This window comes from Heliangelus exortis, chromosome 2 (genome assembly GCF_036169615.1).
Source record: "Heliangelus exortis chromosome 2, bHelExo1.hap1, whole genome shotgun sequence".
Lineage (NCBI taxonomy): Eukaryota > Metazoa > Chordata > Aves > Apodiformes > Trochilidae > Heliangelus > Heliangelus exortis.
Window position 1 is genome coordinate 66,031,867 of NC_092423.1, and position 21,486 is coordinate 66,053,352.

General features: G+C 41.4%; 1 protein-coding gene across 3 annotated transcripts in view; it reads left to right on the top strand.

Annotated features, from left to right (window-relative positions):
• Window positions 1-21,486, top strand: part of SSR1 (signal sequence receptor subunit 1) — a 24,305-nt gene continuing 2,819 nt past the window's right edge. The window contains exons 1-8 of one of the 3 annotated variants that reach the window (XM_071736494.1): window positions 1-190; window positions 2,231-2,349; window positions 3,951-4,038; window positions 4,213-4,475; window positions 5,320-5,396; window positions 7,086-7,164; window positions 8,086-8,179; window positions 11,007-15,305. In XM_071736494.1, coding sequence (XP_071592595.1) covers window positions 106-190; window positions 2,231-2,349; window positions 3,951-4,038; window positions 4,213-4,475; window positions 5,320-5,396; window positions 7,086-7,164; window positions 8,086-8,179; window positions 11,007-11,074 — 873 coding nt within the window. In that variant the 5' untranslated portion in view covers window positions 1-105 and the 3' untranslated portion in view covers window positions 11,075-15,305. Of the gene's footprint in view, window positions 191-2,230; window positions 2,350-3,950; window positions 4,039-4,212; window positions 4,476-5,319; window positions 5,397-7,085; window positions 7,165-8,085; window positions 8,180-9,427; window positions 9,496-11,006; window positions 15,306-21,486 lie in introns of those variants that run through there. The other 2 variants (XM_071736493.1, XM_071736495.1) reach the window with 2 other exon arrangements.

Sequence of the window (21,486 nt, forward strand, 5' to 3'; positions counted from 1 at the left end):
GGGGCGGGCGGGGCCCCGGATGGAGGCCGCCGTCGCCATTTAGACATCGGGCGCCGTGCCGGTGCCGCTGGGGAGGGGGGGGTGCTATCTGTTCGTGTCGTCGCCATGAGGCGCCTGTCCCAGCTGGTGTTGTTCGCCCTCCTCGTCTTCCCCGCCGCATTGCTGCTCGGGGGAGCCCGCGGCGGTTCAGGTGAGGGCGAGCGGCTGTCGCCGCCTGAAGGAGCGGGAGCGGTAGTCCCCCGTCGGGCTCTCCTTGGCGATCCGGGGGTGACGGGGAGGGGGATCCGCTCCTGACAGGGCCTGGGAGCCCAGCGCCACTTCAGCGGCCCTTCGGCCGAGGGGAAGGCGGCGGTGGCAGGCGCTGCTCATTCATCGCCGCCGGACGCACGTGGGCCGGTGCCTCCCGCCTGGGCCCGGGCCCGGGCTCCGGTGCTTGGTTCCGATCTTGTGCGGGGGGCACAGCGGGGACTTTGGAAAGCGCTCCATCGGGGCGCGGGTTCCTTCAGGCAGGGCCCGGCTGCGGCCCCTCCGGCGGAGCGAACCGCGCTGCTTGGGGTCAGGCCGGGCGCCGCTGCCGTCAAATCGGGCACCCACACCCACCCGTGAAACCGGAAAAAAAAAAAAAAAAAAATGCCCTCCCCAGAGGTTGTATCAAGGGGTTTGTATGGTTCCTCGTTCCCCTTTCAAGCGGCGTTGGCTCGGTCAGCAACCGGGCGGCCTTCCCACCTCCTCTCCCTCCATCCACCCACCCCTCGCGTGTCCTTTGCTTCGCGGATCTGCGTGTGCGCGGCGGCAGCGGGGGCTGCTGCGCGATGGGAAAAATCGCCTTTCCATCGCCCAAGCCTGTCCTGCCAGAAGGACAGACGGACGTCTGGTCTCGCCCAGCCCTTCCAGCAGGCGCTGGTGTGAGCTCCTGCTCCCCCGATATTGCCACATCAGCAGCCCCGCTGACATCCATCGGAACCACCTCACGTTGGAGAGCCGGGAGGGGATGTGCTAGCGCGGGTGCTTGTAAAGAATGCCTGTAGCAAAGGTTTTATTTTAAAACAAACAAACAAACAAACAAACAAAAGTTACTTATTGGTAGACTGGTAACTTCAAAGCTAAAGCAGATAAAATCAATGTTGTCAGTCCTAGGTTAAGTGTTGCACTCGGTTGAGTGAAAAAGTCTTTGAATATACCTTCCAACCACACGTGGGAGGGGGTTTGGATTTTTTTTTTTCTAGCTCTGCAGCCCTGAAGCCCTTGGATATACTTGTGCGGCTTAAGGATTCTTGCTTCCCATGAAAGTTTCTAAATACTTAGTTTAAATGTCCCCTCGTCACAATCAGATCTTTTTCAGGCTTGTGTAAATCACAGCCAGTTCTGCTTTTCCATTTTTCAAAAATGTTAGGTTAGTAACAAAAAATCAACTACCTTTGTGTGTATGTCTTAAAAGTTCTCAACCTAGCTTGCATGTGCTCTGAACTGCAAGCAGACAGAACTTTGTCCAGTGGCCAAGAGTTGTATTAATCATATCTGGCCAGTGTTTGAATGAGACTTGGCTCCATAAAAGCAAAGGGGGAAGGACCTTGTCTTGGAGCCTTGGTCTGTAGCCATGCTCTAGGTCGGGTTTCTTTTCTGACCATTGTTCTGGTACTGTTGAACGTATGGATATAACAGTATTTGATACTGAGGATATCATATTAAAAATGCAAACATTTTTATGTATTGAAACTTGAATGAAAGTAAGTGTGAAGCTGGTAAATTTTTAACTAACTGTGAAAGTAGTATTCTGATACCAGAAGATGAAAAGGATGTGCTATTGGTTTATTCAAATAATTAATCTTAGAAGAAACAGTACTCACTACATTGATTTCCTGACAATATCCATGTCTTCTATTTTCACATTTATAACGACAAAACAAAATTTAAATATTTCAATAGGGTGACATGTGGAAAAAATTAACAGTGGCTTTTAAAGCAAGTTGGTTGCCCTCTACAAATTTAAGTACTGCTGTGTGAATGCTGGACTTTAGTGATCCAGCAGTGAACTTTTTGGTTTTGAACTTACTGGCATGTAAATGAGTAGTTCAGAAAGTTACTGGAGAACTAAGTTTTTGCAACTGAGGCTTCCAAACACTATTTGGCAAAATTTTAAAATATTCTTTAAACACTAGTTTGAAAATTGTGTTACTACGTCAGTTTTCAAGAACAGTCTTTCTTGTGTTTGCATTTTATTTTGGTATAGGGTCAGGTTTATTAGTTGCAGCTCAAGATGCTACAGAGGATGAGGAAGCTGTGGAAGATACTGTAGTTGAAGATGAAGATGATGAAGCTGAAGTTGAAGAAGATGAGCCAACAGACTTGGTAATTGTACATGACTGTTACTTCATAAGTATGAATTAGACCAGAAGTGCTTGAAGCTAGAAAGTTTAGATATATTTAAATAATGAGTTTAATGACATTGCTACTTCCAAATAGCTTTTTCCAAGTCTCTAATATAAATTGTGTTCAGCTTGAAGTTTCAGAAGATTTATCTTTTCTTCCTTAAGTACCAGTTGGAAAACCACATGGGAACAGCCCAGTTTCTGATTACAGACACTGCAGTTCCCACTAAAAGTTCTTTTTCAGCTTAAGATGCATCTCGGTAAACTGTGAAGGATGTTTGATTATAGTAGTACTTCATTCTAGCCTTTTTGGTGCTGATTTTCAAGAGATAACAATTTTAGTTCTTAGTTGAGCTCAGTATTAATTTTGAAACCTTGTTTTGCAGCCTGTTTTAAGTTACTACATCCTAGTCTCTGACAGGTGCTGCAGGGTATGCCTATATTAGACATTTAATTTTCTTAAATTGGTACAAAACATGTATGAAATTTCTGGTGTAAAATAAGAAACTTTAGGACATGATTAGGAGACAACATGCATAGTAGTTATGTAGACCTGATAAACTGTTCTTTGATTCTGCTAAATTTTTATTGATACTGGTAAGTTGTTGAGTGTATGGTCAGCCAGCTTCTCTAAGTGGTAGGAGGTATGATAGGTATTTAATACTCACAGAATATTACTAAATAACCTCTTGTGTGTGATTTGATTGTTACAAATAGTCTATCACTTGGGTACTAAACATTACACTTTTAAAGCAGTTTCTTCTATTTGTCACAGAAATATAAGGTAGAGGTCTGCAGAGTCTTGAAATCAAGATGCTAGGTGCTCAGGTCTGATCCGTGGCTTCCCTGTATCCTACTAAGTGTGTGATCCAGTAGGCTATCCAGTGCTTCAAGTGGTTGTTTAAGCAGTAAAATAAAACAATCTAACCTTCAGACTGTTAGTTCAGATAGTTCAAAATGAGAGAGCCTTGTTTTTATTTGATAATGGAGGTGGTTATCCTATGATCCCCATGTGGAAAAAAGCCCTTAATGCTTGCATTTGCCAAATTGAAAAGTGCATCTTCACAAAGGTGAGTTTGAACAAGTGAATCCACAAACTTCCAAGTCTAACCATTTCCAGGCATACATGGCACTTAACTAATTAAAACTGAAGAGAAAGCTTTTATGAACACTCCCTCTGCAGTGAATTAAGTCTCATTTGCCTTATGGTTGCCTGTCACTATGGAAATGCTTGTTTCCTAAATAGAAATAGCTTAGATGTGAACAGTTAAGAATTAGATTCTATTCTTTTCCTTCCATCCTCAAACAGATGTTACTGGTGCTTTACTGGTGTTACTGTAGACCTTTTAATAAAGCTCAGCATAGTTCAGATTAGTCACTGCATCAAATACTACAAGTAGAAGGATAATGCTGAAAATTATGCTAATCAAATCCAGAGGGAGAACAGACTATGTGATACTCCCACAACACTGGAAATTGATACTAGCACTTGCTGTTGTTACATGCTTTGATTCATGGAACAAGCATGGTCCTTGCGTCACTGTTCATTATAGGAGTTTTCAAAAAAGTCTCTTGTCTTAGACAGAAGAAAAAGAGGAAGAAGACTTATCAGGAGAACCTAAAGCCTCACCTAGTGCTGATACAACAATCTTATTTGTGAAAGGTGAAGGTAAGAGTCTCTAATCTACCATCTTTTTTTGTTGTTGCTTAGATGATATCAATGTTTGTATAAAACAGTGAGGGCCTAAAAACCCAGAATCTCTGTTCTAGACATTCTCCATTAAGAAACAGGCTAGGTGTGGTGAAGTTTCTAATGGTTGAATTATTTTTTGTTTTGTTTTAGACTTCCCAGCGAACAACATTGTAAAATTTCTGGTGGGCTTCACCAATAAGGGTACTGAGGATTTCATTGTAGAGTCTCTGGATGCCTCTTTCCGATATCCTCAAGACTACCAGTTTTATATCCAGAACTTCACAGCTCTCCCTCTGAATACAGTAGTTCCACCACAGAGGCAAGCCACATTTGAGTACTCATTCATCCCTGCTGAGCCTATGGGTGGTCGTCCTTTTGGACTGGTGATCAATCTCAACTACAGAGATGTAAATGTAAGCCTGATACTGTGATTAATTTTCATCTTTCTAGTTGATTTGGAAATGTCAGGAAGGAGCTGCTTAATCAAGTTGCTGCCTCTTCAGAGGGCAAACGCCTTTGTGGTTTTTAGGCAAATCGGTAGATGCTGACAGTGACTTGCTGTGCTTATGTTGTGTTTCACAATAGCCCTCCATGTACTCTTAGTTCTGTATATGTTAGACATAGTTATGTCAGCACTGGAAGCTAGAATGTCTAAGAACTGCAGTAGTAGGCTGTACTTTAAACAAACAAACCAACCCCAGCCCAACAACAAAACAAACCTACCCTAAAACCAATAAAACAGAAAACTGAGATTTACTTCAGGGTAGCTAGAATTCCACTGTGCTTTTCAGAGTGGGCTTTGCTAACAAGCATAACAATCAGCCTGAATCCCACCTGCAAACTTGACTTTGAACAAATAAATGTCCAGAAGTGGTTAACTTAGGGAAGGCTATCCAAAAGCATAAAGGGGGGACTAAAATAGAATATTCTGTAGTCTTTCAATGCAGGTCTAAGTTTAATGGGCTTCTGTACCTTTGTGTTTTGATCTTCTAAGAACTCTCTGTATGTAATACACGATCTGAAGAGAAATCTGAGTGAAATAACATTGAGGGCTAGATGTGACTTTTGTTGCTGTTGTTGAGACTCTACTTGCACCAAACAAGTTGTGCTTCTGTGTTGAATCAAACTTGCACTGCTTACAAGCTTAATCAGTAGTTACTGATTTCTAGCATTTTTAAAAGACCATGAAAAAAGATAAGCATTTGTGTATGTGTTGAAGAAATTAATTTAAAATGTTATGTGAAAACTTCGTTGTAGGGCAACGTGTTCCAAGATGCTGTCTTCAATCAAACTGTCACAATTATTGAAAAAGAAGATGGGCTGGATGGAGAAACGTAAGGAGGCTGAGAGTCCACTTTAGTTGGTATACTGATAGAACAGATTATTGAGGGCACCTGTGAGAGTAGTTCTTGTGTCCATTTTATTAAATGTTAAGTCTGCTGTGTTTTGCTGATGGTGTAGCAAGCATTTGACTTGTACCATATGGCAGATCACAAAGATAAAAGTTTAACTTTTTCCCCAAATGAAGTTGTGTTAATACTAAGGATCTCCAGGGTTGGTACTGTGTCCGTGAGCAATTTATACATCTGCTTTGGCTTGGAGGGCTTAAGCCTGGATTAAGACTTGATGTTGTACACCTACACAGCAGTTCAAAGATCTTGAGCTGTTATTTTGCTACTGTACTTTTTCCAAAGACCTAAAAAATGTGGAGGGCCCATAGTAGTGGACTGTGGATCCTACTGTGAAGACTGGAATAACTTGCTTCTGGAACACTCCAGTATAATACAGGATAGCATAAAGTGAAAAGATGTACATGAAATAAGAGGTAGAGCAACTCACACTCATTCTTTGTTGTGCTTACCTCTGTGTGTAGAAGGTGGCTTTCAGCAGTGTTGTTTTTCTGTCTTAAAGACTAACACACCTTACATGTCTTACATACTGTAAGCATATGCTGTGCTGATATGCTTTTAAATATTCTATCACTGGAGTGGAATTTTAAGAGAACCTATGAGTTAAAAATAATCTTTCAGAAGTACCTGTAAACAATGCTGAATATTTGAATTCTGCTGCCACAGATAGAAACTGCCTGCTCAGCAAGCTTCATTTTAAAAAAAGGTCAACCAAGAAAAACAGCTGTTGCATTAATTCATATTTCTCAAAAGGAGTAGCATCACTGAAAGAACAATTGGTCATTTGAAAATGTGTGATACTCTGCAAAAGGAGCTTTCAAATGCATTCAGATCATTAGAGCCAGGATGAATTAATGTCCTGTGACTGGATAATTATTCCAGAGCAGGGGTGTTCAGTGAAGTCTTTTCTGCAGTGTGACTCCATGATTTCCGTTCCATAAATCTGAGATAAGATGTTCAACTTGGACTGGTTTCTTTACCTGTGAACTCCTGCCTGCTCCCCAGAGTAATTTTAGATATAATTTATGTTCCCTTCTTGCTGAGTATCAACAGGTATTTTGGTAGAATGCTTCAAGTCTACCCAAATCTCACAGATTTAGAAAATTATTGTTTGCCTAGGTAGAATTCAAACTGTGGTACGCAGAGCAAGATAAGCAAGGATAAGCAAGATAAATTCCTATCCCAGTAGTACATGCTTTGCAGTAGTGTACTAAAAGCTTACAAGAGATTTTTAAAGGGTTTCTTAAGTGGTTAAAGCTGTCAAAAGCAGAAATACTACCTCGACCCAATGTCTTAAAAGAGGATACTGCATAAGAAGTCTTAGAATTCCTCAATTTCAATAATTTATAGCAGTTTTCCAGTTAATGAGGAATTTTTCAAATGCTCTGTTGTTTAGAATTAAAGTTAGGCTTACAGTTACTTAAATTGAAGTCAGAATAATTACTTAATATTTGTTAGCACCTGTTTTTTTCTCTACCCACCCCCTACAAAAGTTCTTCGGAAAGATCACATGGGCACATGGCCAAAGCTAGGCTTAGTTTCTGTTTCTCTTTGCAGAATCTCTTAAATACTGTAAATGTTTAGTTAATGGTTTCTTAAATTGCTTTTCTAAAGGATCTTCATGTACATGTTCCTTGCTGGACTTGGTCTACTTGTCATTGTTGGCCTACATCAGTTACTAGAATCTAGGAAGGTGAGTAGTCTGTTTTGTCTATGCACTTGCTAATACAAGACCTTACTGCTATGGAAAGAAAGCAGCTGAGTAGTTGCTTCTGGCACACAAGTACAGGTAGAACTTCAGGAGATACACTTTTAGCACTAAGACCTTAGAGAGATTACTGGGAAAATCAGAATGTTGTTAGAAAAATGTTTGTAATTGGAGACATTCAGATTGCTTGTCTAGTGCTCTTTGCATCTGCTTTTTGGCACCACACTGATACACCTGTTGGCTTAATCTGGGTCAAATTTTAGGGAAAACATTTTGTCTAGGCCTTTAGATCTTCCCAATGCTTCAGCATAATGTTGATTAGGGTGTTCTGGATTCCATTTATAATCCTATAGCAGCTAAGGATTTGTCTAAGTGATCTGGCAGGTAGGAGCTGTAGAAAGCTTAAGTGTCATCTGCATGCAATGCATAGGTTGTGTCTTCATGCAGCCTGGCTTGCAATGCTTCTGAAGTAGCTTCCCTTGGGAAGAAGCATGGAGTGAACGTTGTGCTTTGAGGTCTTTATTCTGCAAGGTGACATATGACAATATTGTGCTAATCTGAGGAAGTATAATGAAACCTGCTATCACAAAGTTTGATTAATGATCAGCCATTTTTTGTTGCAGATATTACAAACTTGCCCAGGCGTGCTTGAAATCTTGATATCTTTGTGTGGAATATATGTTGCAAGGCATGAGAAGTGGTAATGCCAAGCTTAGGCAAAATCACTAAAGGTTAAGATAATAAAAGCTAAGCTGCAAAGACAGCTTTGTGCAATGACTACCCTTAAGTTTGTGTCTTAGTGAAATAATTGCAGTTCATAAAATATAGCATTACTGGTTATTTCCAATACTTATGCTGTCAAAACTTTGCAGAAAGAAAATCGTTTTTTCTTTTTTGAATTTTCAGAGGAAAAGACCAGTACAGAAAGTAGAGATGGGAACATCCAATCAGAATGATGTTGATATGAGCTGGATTCCCCAAGAAACTTTAAATCAAATAAGTAAGTAGTTTGCCTTCAACAAACTAGAGCATGAGAAACTTGGTTGTAACTGAATAAATAGCTGATAGCAATTTCTTAGAACAGTGTACAGCTAGAAGGAAAAAAGTTGTCCAGAGCACTGTGCTTAGTGATTAGACTATTACATTAGCAACCTGTTGTATAAAGAAAACTTCACTGGTTGATACAACAGTGACTGCTGGTGATTTTTAAGGTTCATTCTGTGCACTCTTTTCCAACATTATAAAATTTCTACCCAAAAACCTGGATCATAAAGGAGGTTTGAATAGGAGAAGATATAATCTCAAAGTTTCTATAAGTTGCTCAGAAGCTTTCCTGTAGACCAAAGTTTTAAATATGCAGTAGAAGTGTGTATTAACTAAAACCACATTAAGATGTGTTATTAATCATAGAACGGTTTGGAAGGGACCTTAAGGATCATTTAGTTCCAACCCCCCTGCATGGGCAGGGACACCTCCCACCAGCCCAGGTTGCTCAAGGCCCCATCCAGCCTGGCCTGGAACACTTCCAGGGAGGCAACAGCCACAGCTTCCCTGGGCAACCTGTGCCAGTGTCTCACCACCCTCACAGGAAAGAGTTTTTTCCTAATGTCTAACCTAAATCCACACTCTTCCAGTTCAAAACTGTTACCCTTTGTTCTGTTACTACATGGCTGTGTAAAAATCCCCTCTCCAGCTTTCCTGTAGACCCCTTGAAGCAGGTACTGGAAAAGCTGCTCTAAGGTTGCCTTGCTTTAAGCTGCTCTAAGCTTGCTCTAAAGCTGCTCTAAGGTTGCTCAAAAGCTGCCTTGGAGCCTTCTCTTCAGGCTGAACAACCCCAACTCTCTCAGGCTGTCTTCATAGGAGAGGTGCTTCAGCCCTCTGGTCATCTTCATGACCCACCTCTAGTTTCACTCCAAACATTTCCATGTCCCTTTTGTGTTGGAGGTCCAGAACTGGACACGGTACTCTAGGTTTGGCCTCACAAGAGCAGAGCAGAGGGGAAGAATCACCTCCCTCAGCCTGCTGCCTGTGCTTCCTTTGATACAGTCGGCCTGGGCTGCAAGCACAGGTTGCCAGCTAAGTGCCCCAACCAGCATCCCTTAACATCCTTCACAAGTCCAGAATTACTAAGTTTTACTCAATAGCTGAAATGGCAGTAGTAAATCCAATACCTGATTTATTTTGACTGCGTGTTTGTGGATGTTTCTGACTTCTTGCTGTTTCTTGTTTTGTTTTCCCATGGCTTCAGTGCAGAGTAGAAGAGGTGAGGCAAACTGGTGTTTTAAAGTGGGAGTGCTTTGATGTGTTGTCCCTGTGATAATTAGGCATGGATAGAAGTGCAGCTTCCTGCATGCAGTGATTGGTGATGTAGCATGAGCAATAAAAGATCACAGAACAGATGCATGCAACCATGAAAACACATTTTCTATTTTGATTCCTTCACCCTTTTTAACTGAACATAGATTACACAGGAATAAGGACTGGTGTTTTACTTCTGAAAACATGAGCTTTCTTGTGCATGGTCTTCTGAGAGACATGAGACTTCTAGTATAAAATCTATACACAGGAATTTGAAAAGCCTTAATCTAGCAAGAAAGGCTGAAGCTCTAAATGCTGGATTTTTTATTTTTTTATTTTTTTCCAAAGAGCAGGCTGCCTTTAAATGGGTTCAAATCCTGGCAATGCTTGTGGCCTGTCCCCCATCCTTTCTTAAGCCAAATAGGTATTTATATGTAGAAGATAAGAAGGAAGTCTAAGAAAAACTGGTATTTAAATTGTTTTTAATGGTGGTTTTCTTTAACTGCAGGTTAGTTTTAATTAGAATTCTATACCAGAATCCTTTGAAATGCATGGCCTTCAAGATCCTCAGAGGTTGTTGACTATGTTATTGCTGAAAGACACTTTACACCTGTATTGATTGGCTTGTAGTGGCATGATTGCTGCTCCTTGTGTTTGCTGATACTGTCAACAGTGAAATGATTTGAGATAAAACCACAGATTTTTTAAAACAGAACTAAGTAAACAGATACACTTAGCAATCATTTCAGGACTTCTTAGAAAATATTGTGGCTTCTCCACACTATTAGAAGGATTTAAATTCTACCTACATAAGGACTGTAATTGTAAAGGGCAACTGCAGGCCTGTCAAAGTCTTAAACATAGGGTGACATTTCTGGCATCCAGTGGTTGTATAGAAAAAGCTGGATGGCTTCCCCATATGGGATATCAGATTGCAAAATGACAGCTTCATAGCAGCCAAATATGGATGCTTTCTGGAAAAGCATGGGCATTTAAAAAAACCAAAAACCTTACCTTCTGCTGTTAATTTGTGTGAATGTGGAAATAATTAATGCAAGGCAAAGCTGAGTAACAGAAGGACAATCACATTCTTCAGGCAGCTAAACTCAACCCAGTAATGATGGAAATTATTCATTAACTTTCTACAAGTGTCATTATTGAACATGAAACTTTTCTAAACAGCAGAGCATGCAGTTTCAGGAGATGGTGTGGGGGTTTGTTTGTGTTTGTTGGTTTGGTTTTTTTTTTTATTTTAGTAACTGGCAAATTGAACAACCTTCAACCTAGAGTTGCATGTTACAGAACAGGAACATTAGTTTCTTTTGCTGCCTTCTATTTAGGATGCTAATAGCTAAAAAAAAAGCCTTAAGTTTTTTGTGAACTGGCTTATCTGTGCTGATGAATTGCATTAGAACAACAGTTGGTTTTGTGTTTGGGAGGGAGAAAAACACATGGTCTTATAACATCTAATCTGAAGGCACTGTAGTAATTAATGCAATTGTCTTGTTCTCTTTTTTTTTTTTATCTAGATAAAGCATCACCAAGGAGGTTGCCCTACAAGAGGGCACAGAAGAGAGCAGTGGGCTCTGATGAGTAAATGTTAACTAGTACAACAGTTGAACCTTTACTAATCCTGCCTGTTGGGTTTTTTTGGATTGGAGTAGTGCAGAGAATCCATATCACCATAAGGAAAATACTGCTAAACATTTGGACTGAACAGATTAACTGAATGGTGTTAATATTACTGAAATGCACTTCTCTTTTTTTTTTTTTTTTTTTTTTTTTTTTGTTAATTGGCAGGGGGGTGGGAGGGAGGTGGCCATTAAGATTTGTGCCTGCGTGTGTAAGCAGTTGGGTTTTAACAGAACCGTGTTACCTGAAATGTGCCTTTAGAGTTCTTTGTAATGCTGGTTTGTCATCTGTACACATTTTGAAGGATTTTCCTCCTTCCCCTAATCTGAATGTCTGCTGACTTCTTCTGTCTTGATTGTGTCATGTCTGTATCAGAATCTGTATGTATTTTTCTTCTTCAGTAACTTTATGGTGTGCACACACTGCAGTTTGTGTGTGTTGGTCCTATTTCAGTGGCAAAGCCCTGAGCATCTAGATTTGTGCATAGTTTGCATTCTAAAGGCACAATTGGGTATAGCTGCTCATAGTGGTAGATATTTTGCTGCTGTTTTGACCTGGGCATGCAGTGACCTAAAAATCTGAACTTACCTGCATAGCTGCTAGGAAAACTCTTACACAGCAGCAGAACTTGTGAAGCATGGAATTTGTGTGCTGAATTGGTATTACTACATAAATTTGTTTTTATACCCAACTTGTTAAATGGTTAGTTATTGAGTCGTGCCAGCAGCTTAGGTATTCTGATTGTAGTGGTGGCTCTGCAATGTTTACTCAAGAAATAATTGAATAAGCCAGAACAACTTTTAAGTTTTCTCAAAAACTAGAATGTCATCTGTTTCAAAAGATGGACTTTCTTAAAGCTTTACATGAGGCAAGGACTTTGCATTTACTGTACATACTTGAAACTTAATTTGAAAAAATGTTGGCTTCATTTTGTTATTATTATTATTATCATTTTTTCACCCTTTACAGTTTTTAAATCTCAAACTTCTTTCCACTGGTCAGTACACTGGGCTGAAGGTTGGTGCTTTTTTTAAAAATCCCTTTGTCTTTCCTATAGTCACACAGATGCCCATTATTAACTACATATTAGGTCAGTACTAAAGCAGAAAAGCTCTATGCAATAAAAATTGAATTATCTTCTGTGGAGGCACAGCTTACAAGATTGCCAGGTACTGGGGGTATTGGTCCACACCCACTGCATTCAGGAATGTAATTGACAGTAAAAGCAGCAGATAGTTCAGTGTCACTTTGCTGCCATTCAGGCACTTAGGTAAGGCTTGAGTTGTTTGCATCTCTTCCTGTGTCCAAAGGTTAACAGGAAGTTTGCTGAGTTCAGGAAGAGCCATTGATTTGAGACCTCTGTTTTCCTCTTTTCCACATGTGAAAGAGTGCTGTTTCAGATTTATATTTGCTCTGCCAGGGCTGAGCTTCTGAGGCAGTGAATCCTGAGCAATACTTGCAAATTATTGTGTAATGTGGTTGAAGCATCTAAACTCAAAACTGCCTGCACTTGACACCGTTTTACTATAAACTTTGCCAGAATGCACTCTGATGCTCTTGATGCAGCTTGCTATGGAAAAGACAAGTATAGGAAAAGCAACCCCACAGAGGCTTTGTTCAGCTTCCTGGTAATACAGCAAGCACAGGCTGACTGTTTTCAACAGTTAAGATTCCTGAATTGTTGCACAGATCACTTAACACAGCTGAGTGCTACCCAAGAGCCATACCTAGGTGATAACATAAGAGGTTTGTCTATTCAAATTGTCTGGAGCAAACTTTGCCTTCAGTGATGTCCTCTGACTGGGCCTGCAGTAGTTCTGTGGGCTTCTATTCAAGCTTGCACTGATTCAACAAAGTGCTGAAGTATTAAATGCTTTGTATGATAAAGCCCTGGTAGCTATTGCAGCACCTGATGCACTGAACTTCTAAGTTCCCTCTGGGATTATGTTTGAGAGACTTTTTTTTTTTTTTTTTTCACCTTCTGGTAACAGGTTATCCTAAACTGTATAATCTTAATTCTTCTCAAGATAGGAAGGGTCTTTTGAGGGGCCTCTGATGAGAGTGGCTCTAGATAGTTGTACTCCAGGAAAAAGACAAAGGCTCAGAGCAGAGGATACTAGTTTATCACACCCTAGTTTTTTGTTCAGATAAATAGTTTAGCTCTTAGTGACTGAGTTTTGGGGCAAGTTAGGTCTTCAGAAATCTTACACTGACCAGGACTTAAGAAGAGCTGGGGGACTGAAGCACAGTACAAATAAGTGCTTGAAGGCTGCAGCTTTCTTCTCTGCACTCAGTGGTTAATGCCCAAATGCTTATTCTAAGCATGAAAAGAGAGGAGTTAAGCATCTTACACAAGAACTGGCAGCAGGGAAGTCCAGTTTTACCAAGACACTCTCTCTGATCATACAGACTTTGGCATTCACTGTCAGTGGTTCATAGTAACTTTCTCAGCCAGCAGTTCATAAGAAAAGGGCCCAACAGTGACTGATTACTGCTCCTGACAAATGAAGTAACAGTTCTGAGGTTTGTTTCTTGTTAGTTTGCTGTAGTTGACGTTCAGCAACAACACCCTAGTGTGTAGTGGTTATAGAACTTTGGCATCTCTTAAATTATTTCTAGTGATTAAAGCAGGCTGCTACACTTGGATTTCTTCAAATGGGAGAACATGATTGTTGCTGGTTAACTTTTATTTTGGTACTTGAATTTTCTACTCAATTGTAAGCACATACAAATAGCTTTTTTCACGGGGGTCTTTCTGGGTATCATTATTGCAGTTATCAGCTGAGTAGGATATAGTTTCATCAAACAAATTGCAATCCTGTCTCTGTGCCACTCCCATGTGGTAGCAGAAGCATTTGTATAATACAGCACTGTTACCAGCCTGGTTTTCAGCAATCTTGCTGTACTGCCACACAACTGCTCACGTGAGGTTATGAGGAGCAAGGATTGAAAGCTGTGGAGTAAGGTTTTCTCCATAATAGTAAAAGAGTGTTTTAGACCACAAATAAAATAAAATACAGCCTTAGTGTGAAGGAGCACTATTGATTCTTTTCTCACTGCTCATAAAATAATTTTAAAAATTGAAGACTTAATGTGGCTATACTTAGGGTAAGAAAAACTGCTTAAGAGTTCATGTCTACAGTGGTAACAAAACATTAATTCCAGCTACACTTGAACTGCATTTGATACTTGTAGCTCTCTGTATGCTGTCTGCTTTGTACACAGCACTTCATTTTTTTCCCCCAGTATCATTTAATCTGAGAGGTGGCTTCTGTCAGACTAAAGGATGAAGTACCATCTTTGTCAGTATTGTGCACAATAATTAAACTGTAGCCTGTGCAGATGAATGGAGCAGCCTAGTGATGGCAGTGCCTCCAATTGTTTCAGAACAGAGAGGCTGAACAGCTTCCCCTACCTTGGAATGGATGTAATTGAAACAATTTTTCACTGTTTATTCCTGGAACGCATGGTGCTAAACGAAACACAAAAAGCTCTGAGTTTAGGGAAGTCAAATGCTGAAGGAGTCTGGTTGTCCTGTTTTTCAGTGTGCCTGATGTACTGAGCAGCAGTAGAAAGCCTGTTCTACCTTCTTCTCCAAAGGAAGGACAGTACCTACCTCATAGGAGTGACACAAGGGCTGTTTCAGATGTGTTTTGAAGTTGCTTGAGACTTGCACAAAACTTCCATGGAGATAGTCAGGCATAGCATTAGTGTAACTTGAATGGTAACTGCATAGTTCCATGTTACACTGGTTTAATCCCCCTCCCTGAGCTAAATTTGGCAGGTTTACTCTAGGACTTTTCTAAAATACACAGTGGAATTGCAAATAACTTAGAGAGGAGAGCAAAGCCCGGGAGATACTTCATTTCTGCAAGAGTTTATAGGTGGGCTAAATAACATTCTTCTGACACTTTTTCAGTTTATCTCTAATTTTTCCCAGGGATTTTTTAAAAATAAGAGGAGATGATTGTTTGTGTAGATACAATCTTCAGTCAGTTTAAGAATAACTGATTGTTTTGGATGATTAAGTTCAGATAATATACTGCAACTGAAATGTGAAATTAACATTTACTTTCCTACCTGCTGACTTTTCATTTATAAGTAAGATTAGATCTCTTGAAAATGGCTGCAGGTTTTTTGTAAAGTAAAATTGATTTTTTTTTTTTCTTAGCATTGTGTAGCTTTTTTTTTTTTTTTTAATAAAGCATGAGTATGGCACCAAAAAGGCTGAGTGGTGTGCTCGTGCTCTTTTCCTTGGTAAGCAACCTGTAGTGGCAAATATGAAACTATTCTTAAAGGTGCTTTTCTAAGTGCATTAGTAATGGGAATATTAGCAAGGAAATACTGTTTTGGTCAGTGAACTAATATTAAAATTCTTCATAAGAAGAAGGAAGGGGCCCTGAGAAAATGTTCACTAAATTCTTGAATCCTGATCTGTTAAAACAGAGCCACAGTCCCCTAAATTTCCAGAAAGAAGAACCTATTGTTAAACTGCAGTCAGCATGAGAAGGATCTTTTAAGATGCTTAAAGGTTGCTGAAGCACAAGGTTTTAACAAGGCCAAACCCTTGTAGTTTCCAAGTGTGTGCCACAGTTTATTCAAGCAAACAATTACATTCCAGGCAGTAATACTGAAAGTAGCAGTTTAAGCAGGTGAACTCTATCCCAACAGAAGGTAAGACTTGGTGTGAAAAAAGCTACCAAAAGCAAAACAAAATTTGCTTGAAGAGGAGATGCCAAGTCTCCTGTGTTTGTGAATTACATGTTACGATAAATAAGGGAAAATTTAAAAGCAGATGTGTTGAGATGGATTTTTAGCCCCTGAGGAACATAACTGAAATTTGGAGTGTGCCTGATCCTCCCCTGGAACCATCAAGATAGGTTAGAGACTGCCCATGGGTCTCTATCCTTTTGAAGCCTGTTGGTGCAGCCTTAACTTCAGTAGGCTCTCTTTGTCCCCTCCTGGTAGTGCCTTGATTACAAATTTCTGTTAATGAAGATGCAGGAAAACTTCAGCATTGCAATATTGTGGTCCCTGGTGAGGGAAAACTGAAACTTAACCTCTCTTTCCTTGTCACTTTTGGTACAGGAACCACATTTTGTCCTGCCTTAACCCTGTTTTCTGTGTGCCATTTAAATTCACACCAGGAAACTAACTTAAAAACCAGCTCTTTCACATAGTGAATACTCAGAGTTACTGTTCATAAGCCACACAAGTGTCTGAACAAGAGAAACTTTCAAGGCAACCTCCTATATTCTAGTAAAACTGATAAAATAAAATCTAGTAATAAAAATAGTGATAAAATAAAATCTAGTAAAATCTAGTGATAGTTGTGCCCTTGAGGGTCTGGCTGGAGCTGGACAGTGTAGTTTTCATTTAGATGAAGCCGTGGTGGCAGGCTGTGGTGTAAACATTTACCCTGAAGATGGTAAAACACAAAACTAAGTCACCAGGAGGAAATCACCATAGGCAGCAGTACCAAAAGCTGCCAGCTGAGGGACCTCCCAAGCCAGTGCCAGCTGCTTCTCCTAACACAAGCACAAGGGAGGTTCAGTCCGTATCTCAGCAGATAAATGAATGGACCAGAGCAACCGTGCCTGGCTTTTCCTAATCGTCCTCTGATCTGTCTGGCTCCCTGAAGTAAGCCCAAGCACTGCATTTTTCAGTGGTTTTAAGAAAAGAATTGACAGTCTGAAGCTTAAACTCTGAAAAGCTGTGTATCATAGTATCTTGCACTCGCTTCCAAAAAAACAACCAAACAAAAAAACACAACACCAGAACATAAAAATCAGAGCTGAGGTGTTGCAGAAGCAGGGATACCAGTGATGCTGCATACACGCTACCTCTCCAGTCACCTGGTTACCTGGTCCTATGGTTTCCTGCCATTCAAGTTGAATTAAATTGGGCTTTTAACTCTTTGTGCACCTCAGCCCTGTTCAGACACAAATAGGTCCATATTCTGCCTTCACCTGGAGTACTTTTTCCATGAAAGCGGAATCGAAGTGTCCATGCAGGACACTGAAGTGTCCTTCCTTGCATGAGCCTGGATCCACAAGCAAGCCGTGCACAGGACCTTGCCCTGACAGCATCCATGATCCCAGCCTTAGCTGACAAATCCACCTGGATGTCTCCAGGAGACTCCAAAAGAAAGAACAAAGTCTTTAGCAGAAGTCTATACAGAAAGGAGGAAAGTCTAAAAACACCCCATTGCACATTCCCATTGGAAAGGAGGAGCTAGAATTTAAATAGCACCTGGTGGCTATTGCTTACAGCATGGCAAACATTGTCACCAAAATAACATAATTAAAACAGTTTAAATACCCTAATCAACATGGTTTTTAAGCATGTTATATCCTCTTCAGAGCTAATATAAGACTTAGTTAATGCTTGGTTGGTTGTAAAGTGGTTTGTTCCTAGAGGGTGTTTCTCACAGCTGGAAATGACATCCTGCCCAACTAATGCTCACTGGCTGCAGCTGTAAGCAAGCTGAAAACCAGGAAGCACATCTTGCTGTTCCAGCAGCCCAGGAAAGACAGTCTTCCAGACAGGAAACCCAAATGAAACAGGATTTAGCTTGAATTCTAAAAAAATCACACTGTGCAGAGACCATCTGCTTTCCAATGTGTTAGTAGCCTGTCAGGCTGTGACACTGCAGCATCCTGTCACCACCACCCACAACGAGGAGGGATGGTGAGGATGAAGATTGGGGCATCAGTTGCAGTCACACAGGCAGAACAATCTCTGACTGCACTCTGTGGTGTTGCTTTGCTCATACAGAGCAAGATGTTTCCCCAAGGACCCACTGAGACTGAACTCCCTCTGCTCCTGTTAAAAGCATCTCTCTGAACCTTCAGCAAGGTGCAGCACTCCCTGTGCTTCCTCCAGTTTTCCTTTAGTGACATTCCCCAAGGGCCATCAACCCCATGGTTGCTGTTTTGCTAAATTGGTGAAATTACACCAAAACAGATGTCACTGATTTGCTGCTGTGATAAAAACACAGGCCACCAAGGATCTGTTAACAAACTGCAAAACATCCCACAGCTGCAGTTCAGCAAAACACTGCCACAGGGAACCCTGGAGGCACTGCTATCACTTTTAACTAAGTGTTGTTCAAATTGAGTACCTTCATTTTTAAGCAGCTGCTAAAGAGAATATTTTGGTTCAGAAAAAAACTTCAAAACTGTCCATGAGAGATGCATTCACTAAAATGTAATAACCCAACATATTAAAAGCAGCATATGGCTCTGCACCCTGTGCCAAACTGCATTAATGTGAGGTGCAGAGGTGGCTCAGTTGTTCTTCAAATCCCTTCCTTTCCCATACCTACAACCCTGGCAAGCTTTGCCAACCAGCTCAGCACTGATTCTGGTTTCCAGGTAGCTGCACTGGAAGGCATCTGTGGTTTCAACTCCAAAAGATACTGACAGATAATGATCTTAGACAGGAGATGAAAAATTAAATGGCCTCAGTTGTGGTGCAGACTTTTCCCAGCTTGCTGTGTATACAATAGCACTTTGATACTTAGATTTTTCTCCAGCTGTGGAGTAAAATGGACCTAATGCATATAATCTTGGAGTCTGTAGAGCTTTAGTCATAGAAGCATCTTGAAGGCAGATGCAGTGGTGTTAAGTGCCCTGCCACCAAAAAGGGATTTCCTGGCAGAGTGAACAAACATACACGGATGGTACTGAGTTCACCAACAGCACAAAATATCACGTGTCCTCCCGTGTTCCACCTCTTCCCCACTGCTAACCTGGGAGCCCTGTGCATCAAGTGGAGCAACACTTCAGTAGAAGCAGAGGAAGCCAGCAATGAAAATAGTTACTGGGTTTTGTTTACAGCCAGGTTTTACCTGGTCATTTTCCATTCCCAAGCACAGGTCATGTGGGAAAGCTTGAGCTGCAAACTATTGGTCAAATCAAGCCTACATCTCACAGCCAGCATCACCATACCCCTAAAATAGGAACCAGGTATTTCTTTGGGGCGCAGGTTCATTAAAAGCCAGATGTTGTTCATTCAAAACAACAAAACTAGCTTCAAATCTAAGCTGTTGTCTATCTAGTCAGATAACAGGAGATGGGAGGAGCCTTTAATACATTGTTTTAGTTGCCTAAATAACTGAACTTCTTCCCATGCCCAGTTCCTTGTCAGAGGCTTCCAGTCCTGAGCGCAGAGACACAGACAGAGGGATGCTGCTTGGCACGCTTGCTGCAGAGCAGGAGGTTTTGCTGTTCCTCATGTCCCAGCAGATAAGATCATCCATTATAGCAGAGCCACCCCTCTGGCTGACATTTTGTCCCAACCTTCATACATTTTTATGAAAATCAGGGCTATGCTCCCTTCACAGTTACAGGCTGAAAGTTACTGACAGAAAGTCAGCACAGAGCAGAGCTGGCCTTCACTGCGTTAACCTCTGCCTCTTGAGATTATGAGAATAGATCAGGCCTCTCTCTCATGATGAAAAGCCTTTTCTCCAGCAAATTTCTCTTATTTACAGCCTCCTATTAACTGAAGCTCACAAGCTGCTTCACAACCCTTTGCTGAAAGGCCCCAAAGTAGTTCAAACACTTTCACAGCAGCATGTTCCAAACACCCATAATCCAGAATTTCCTCATACACTCCTGGGTGTTTTCCCTGCCAAACGAGACTGATCTGGCAGGAGAAATAAACAACAAGCACAGCAAAGGAGAAAATTATTTTTAGTTCCTGCTACTCAGAGGATTGCTACAAGGTTTTCTACCACATTATACAGTGTGGTTTAGGGAGCCAGAGAAACCTTTCCGCTTACTGGCATTTAACATGAAAAACTCCTGCTCCCTTTGAATGTGGATTTTTTTAGGCTGAGAGGAGACTTGGGAACTGAAAGAGGCAATACTGAATTTTTTGAAAGCCTCAGCAATGCCTCTCAGCTCCCATCTTTACTTAGTTTCAGCTCTACAGATTGATTTCAGATGCATCCTGAAATGGAAGCATCTTGGGCCCTATCTACAAATACTTTGAAGATGTTCACTTCTGTAAAGAATTCAATGAACTTTTTTCTGTCAGGCCCCCCAAATGCCATGATACACAACCAGAGGACACGCCACTTACCTGAGGTGACACACAACCAGCACAGCAGCAAGGCAGATGTTCCTGTACCTGTTGAGCATCCTGTTGTGTGCAATAACCTGCTGTGTATCACTGTCTGCACTGCTGTCTTTGAGCATGCCAGCTGCTCTTTGCCCCTCCACTGTTTTTCTCTCAAGTGTCCCCTTAACATCTTTGACAAAAGAGACCCTACTGACAAGGGAGCTAAAGAAATACCTTTTTACAACCCAACTGCCACCGCTTTATTAGTGCACAGACACCCCACCCTCCTCCTCTTTCACACCTGGCCCCTCATCCCACCCCTTCCTTCAAGTAGGTCTCAATTCCCAGGTGAAGCCACTGATGAGCCCTGACAGCACACAAGGGGGGGGTGACCTTGAAGCCTTTCTACCTGGAGGAGGTGCAGCTGGTCAGAGATCCTAAAACACCAAATAACTGTCCCAGAGCACTCCTCATGGTGCCGTGTTCCCTCAGTCCTCTAATAAGTCCCAAGGAAATACACGCACACCACAGGATGAATGAGTCTGTAACTTTTCATAGGGCCAAAGGCACACACCACCAGATTCTGACTGACTCAAGGTGTAGGAGAAACACCTTGTGCTTAGTTGTGAGAAATCATCCTTTCAGTACTGGTGGGGAGGGGTTAAATCACCTAAAACTGCATTCCAGGTTACACAGTCCTCAGCTGAGGGTATTAGGAAAGGCACCAGCCTTGATGAGAAGGGCCAAGAGTTTCAGACTTGCAAGTGCAAATCCCTGCAGGATGGGCTTTAGCTCTGGGTGGGGCTGCAGTATAGAATCATAGAATCAGAATGGTTTGGGTTGGGAGGGAACTAAAGAATCATCTGGTTCCAACACCCCCTGCATGGGCAGGGACACCTCCCACCAGCCCAGGTTGCTCCAAGCCCCATCCAACCTGGCCTTGAACACTTCCAGGGAGGGGGCAGCCACAGCTTCCCTGGGAAACCTGTGCCAGTGTCTCAACACCCTCACACTGAAGAATTTCTTCCTAATGTCTAACCTGAATCTCCCCTCTTCAGGGCTGAAACCATTTCCCCTTGTCCTCTCACTACACACCTGTGTAAAAAGCTTTACCCCATCTTCCTTGTAGGGCCCCTTCAGATATTGGAAGGTTGCTATAAGGTCACCTCGGAGCCTTCTTTTCTCCAGGCTAAACAACCCAAACATCTTTAGTCTGTCTTTGTAGGGCAGGTGCTCCAAACACTTTCAGACACTTTCCCTGCAAATGTTTATTACTTAAAATCCAGGGGTACAGACTCAACCATATAC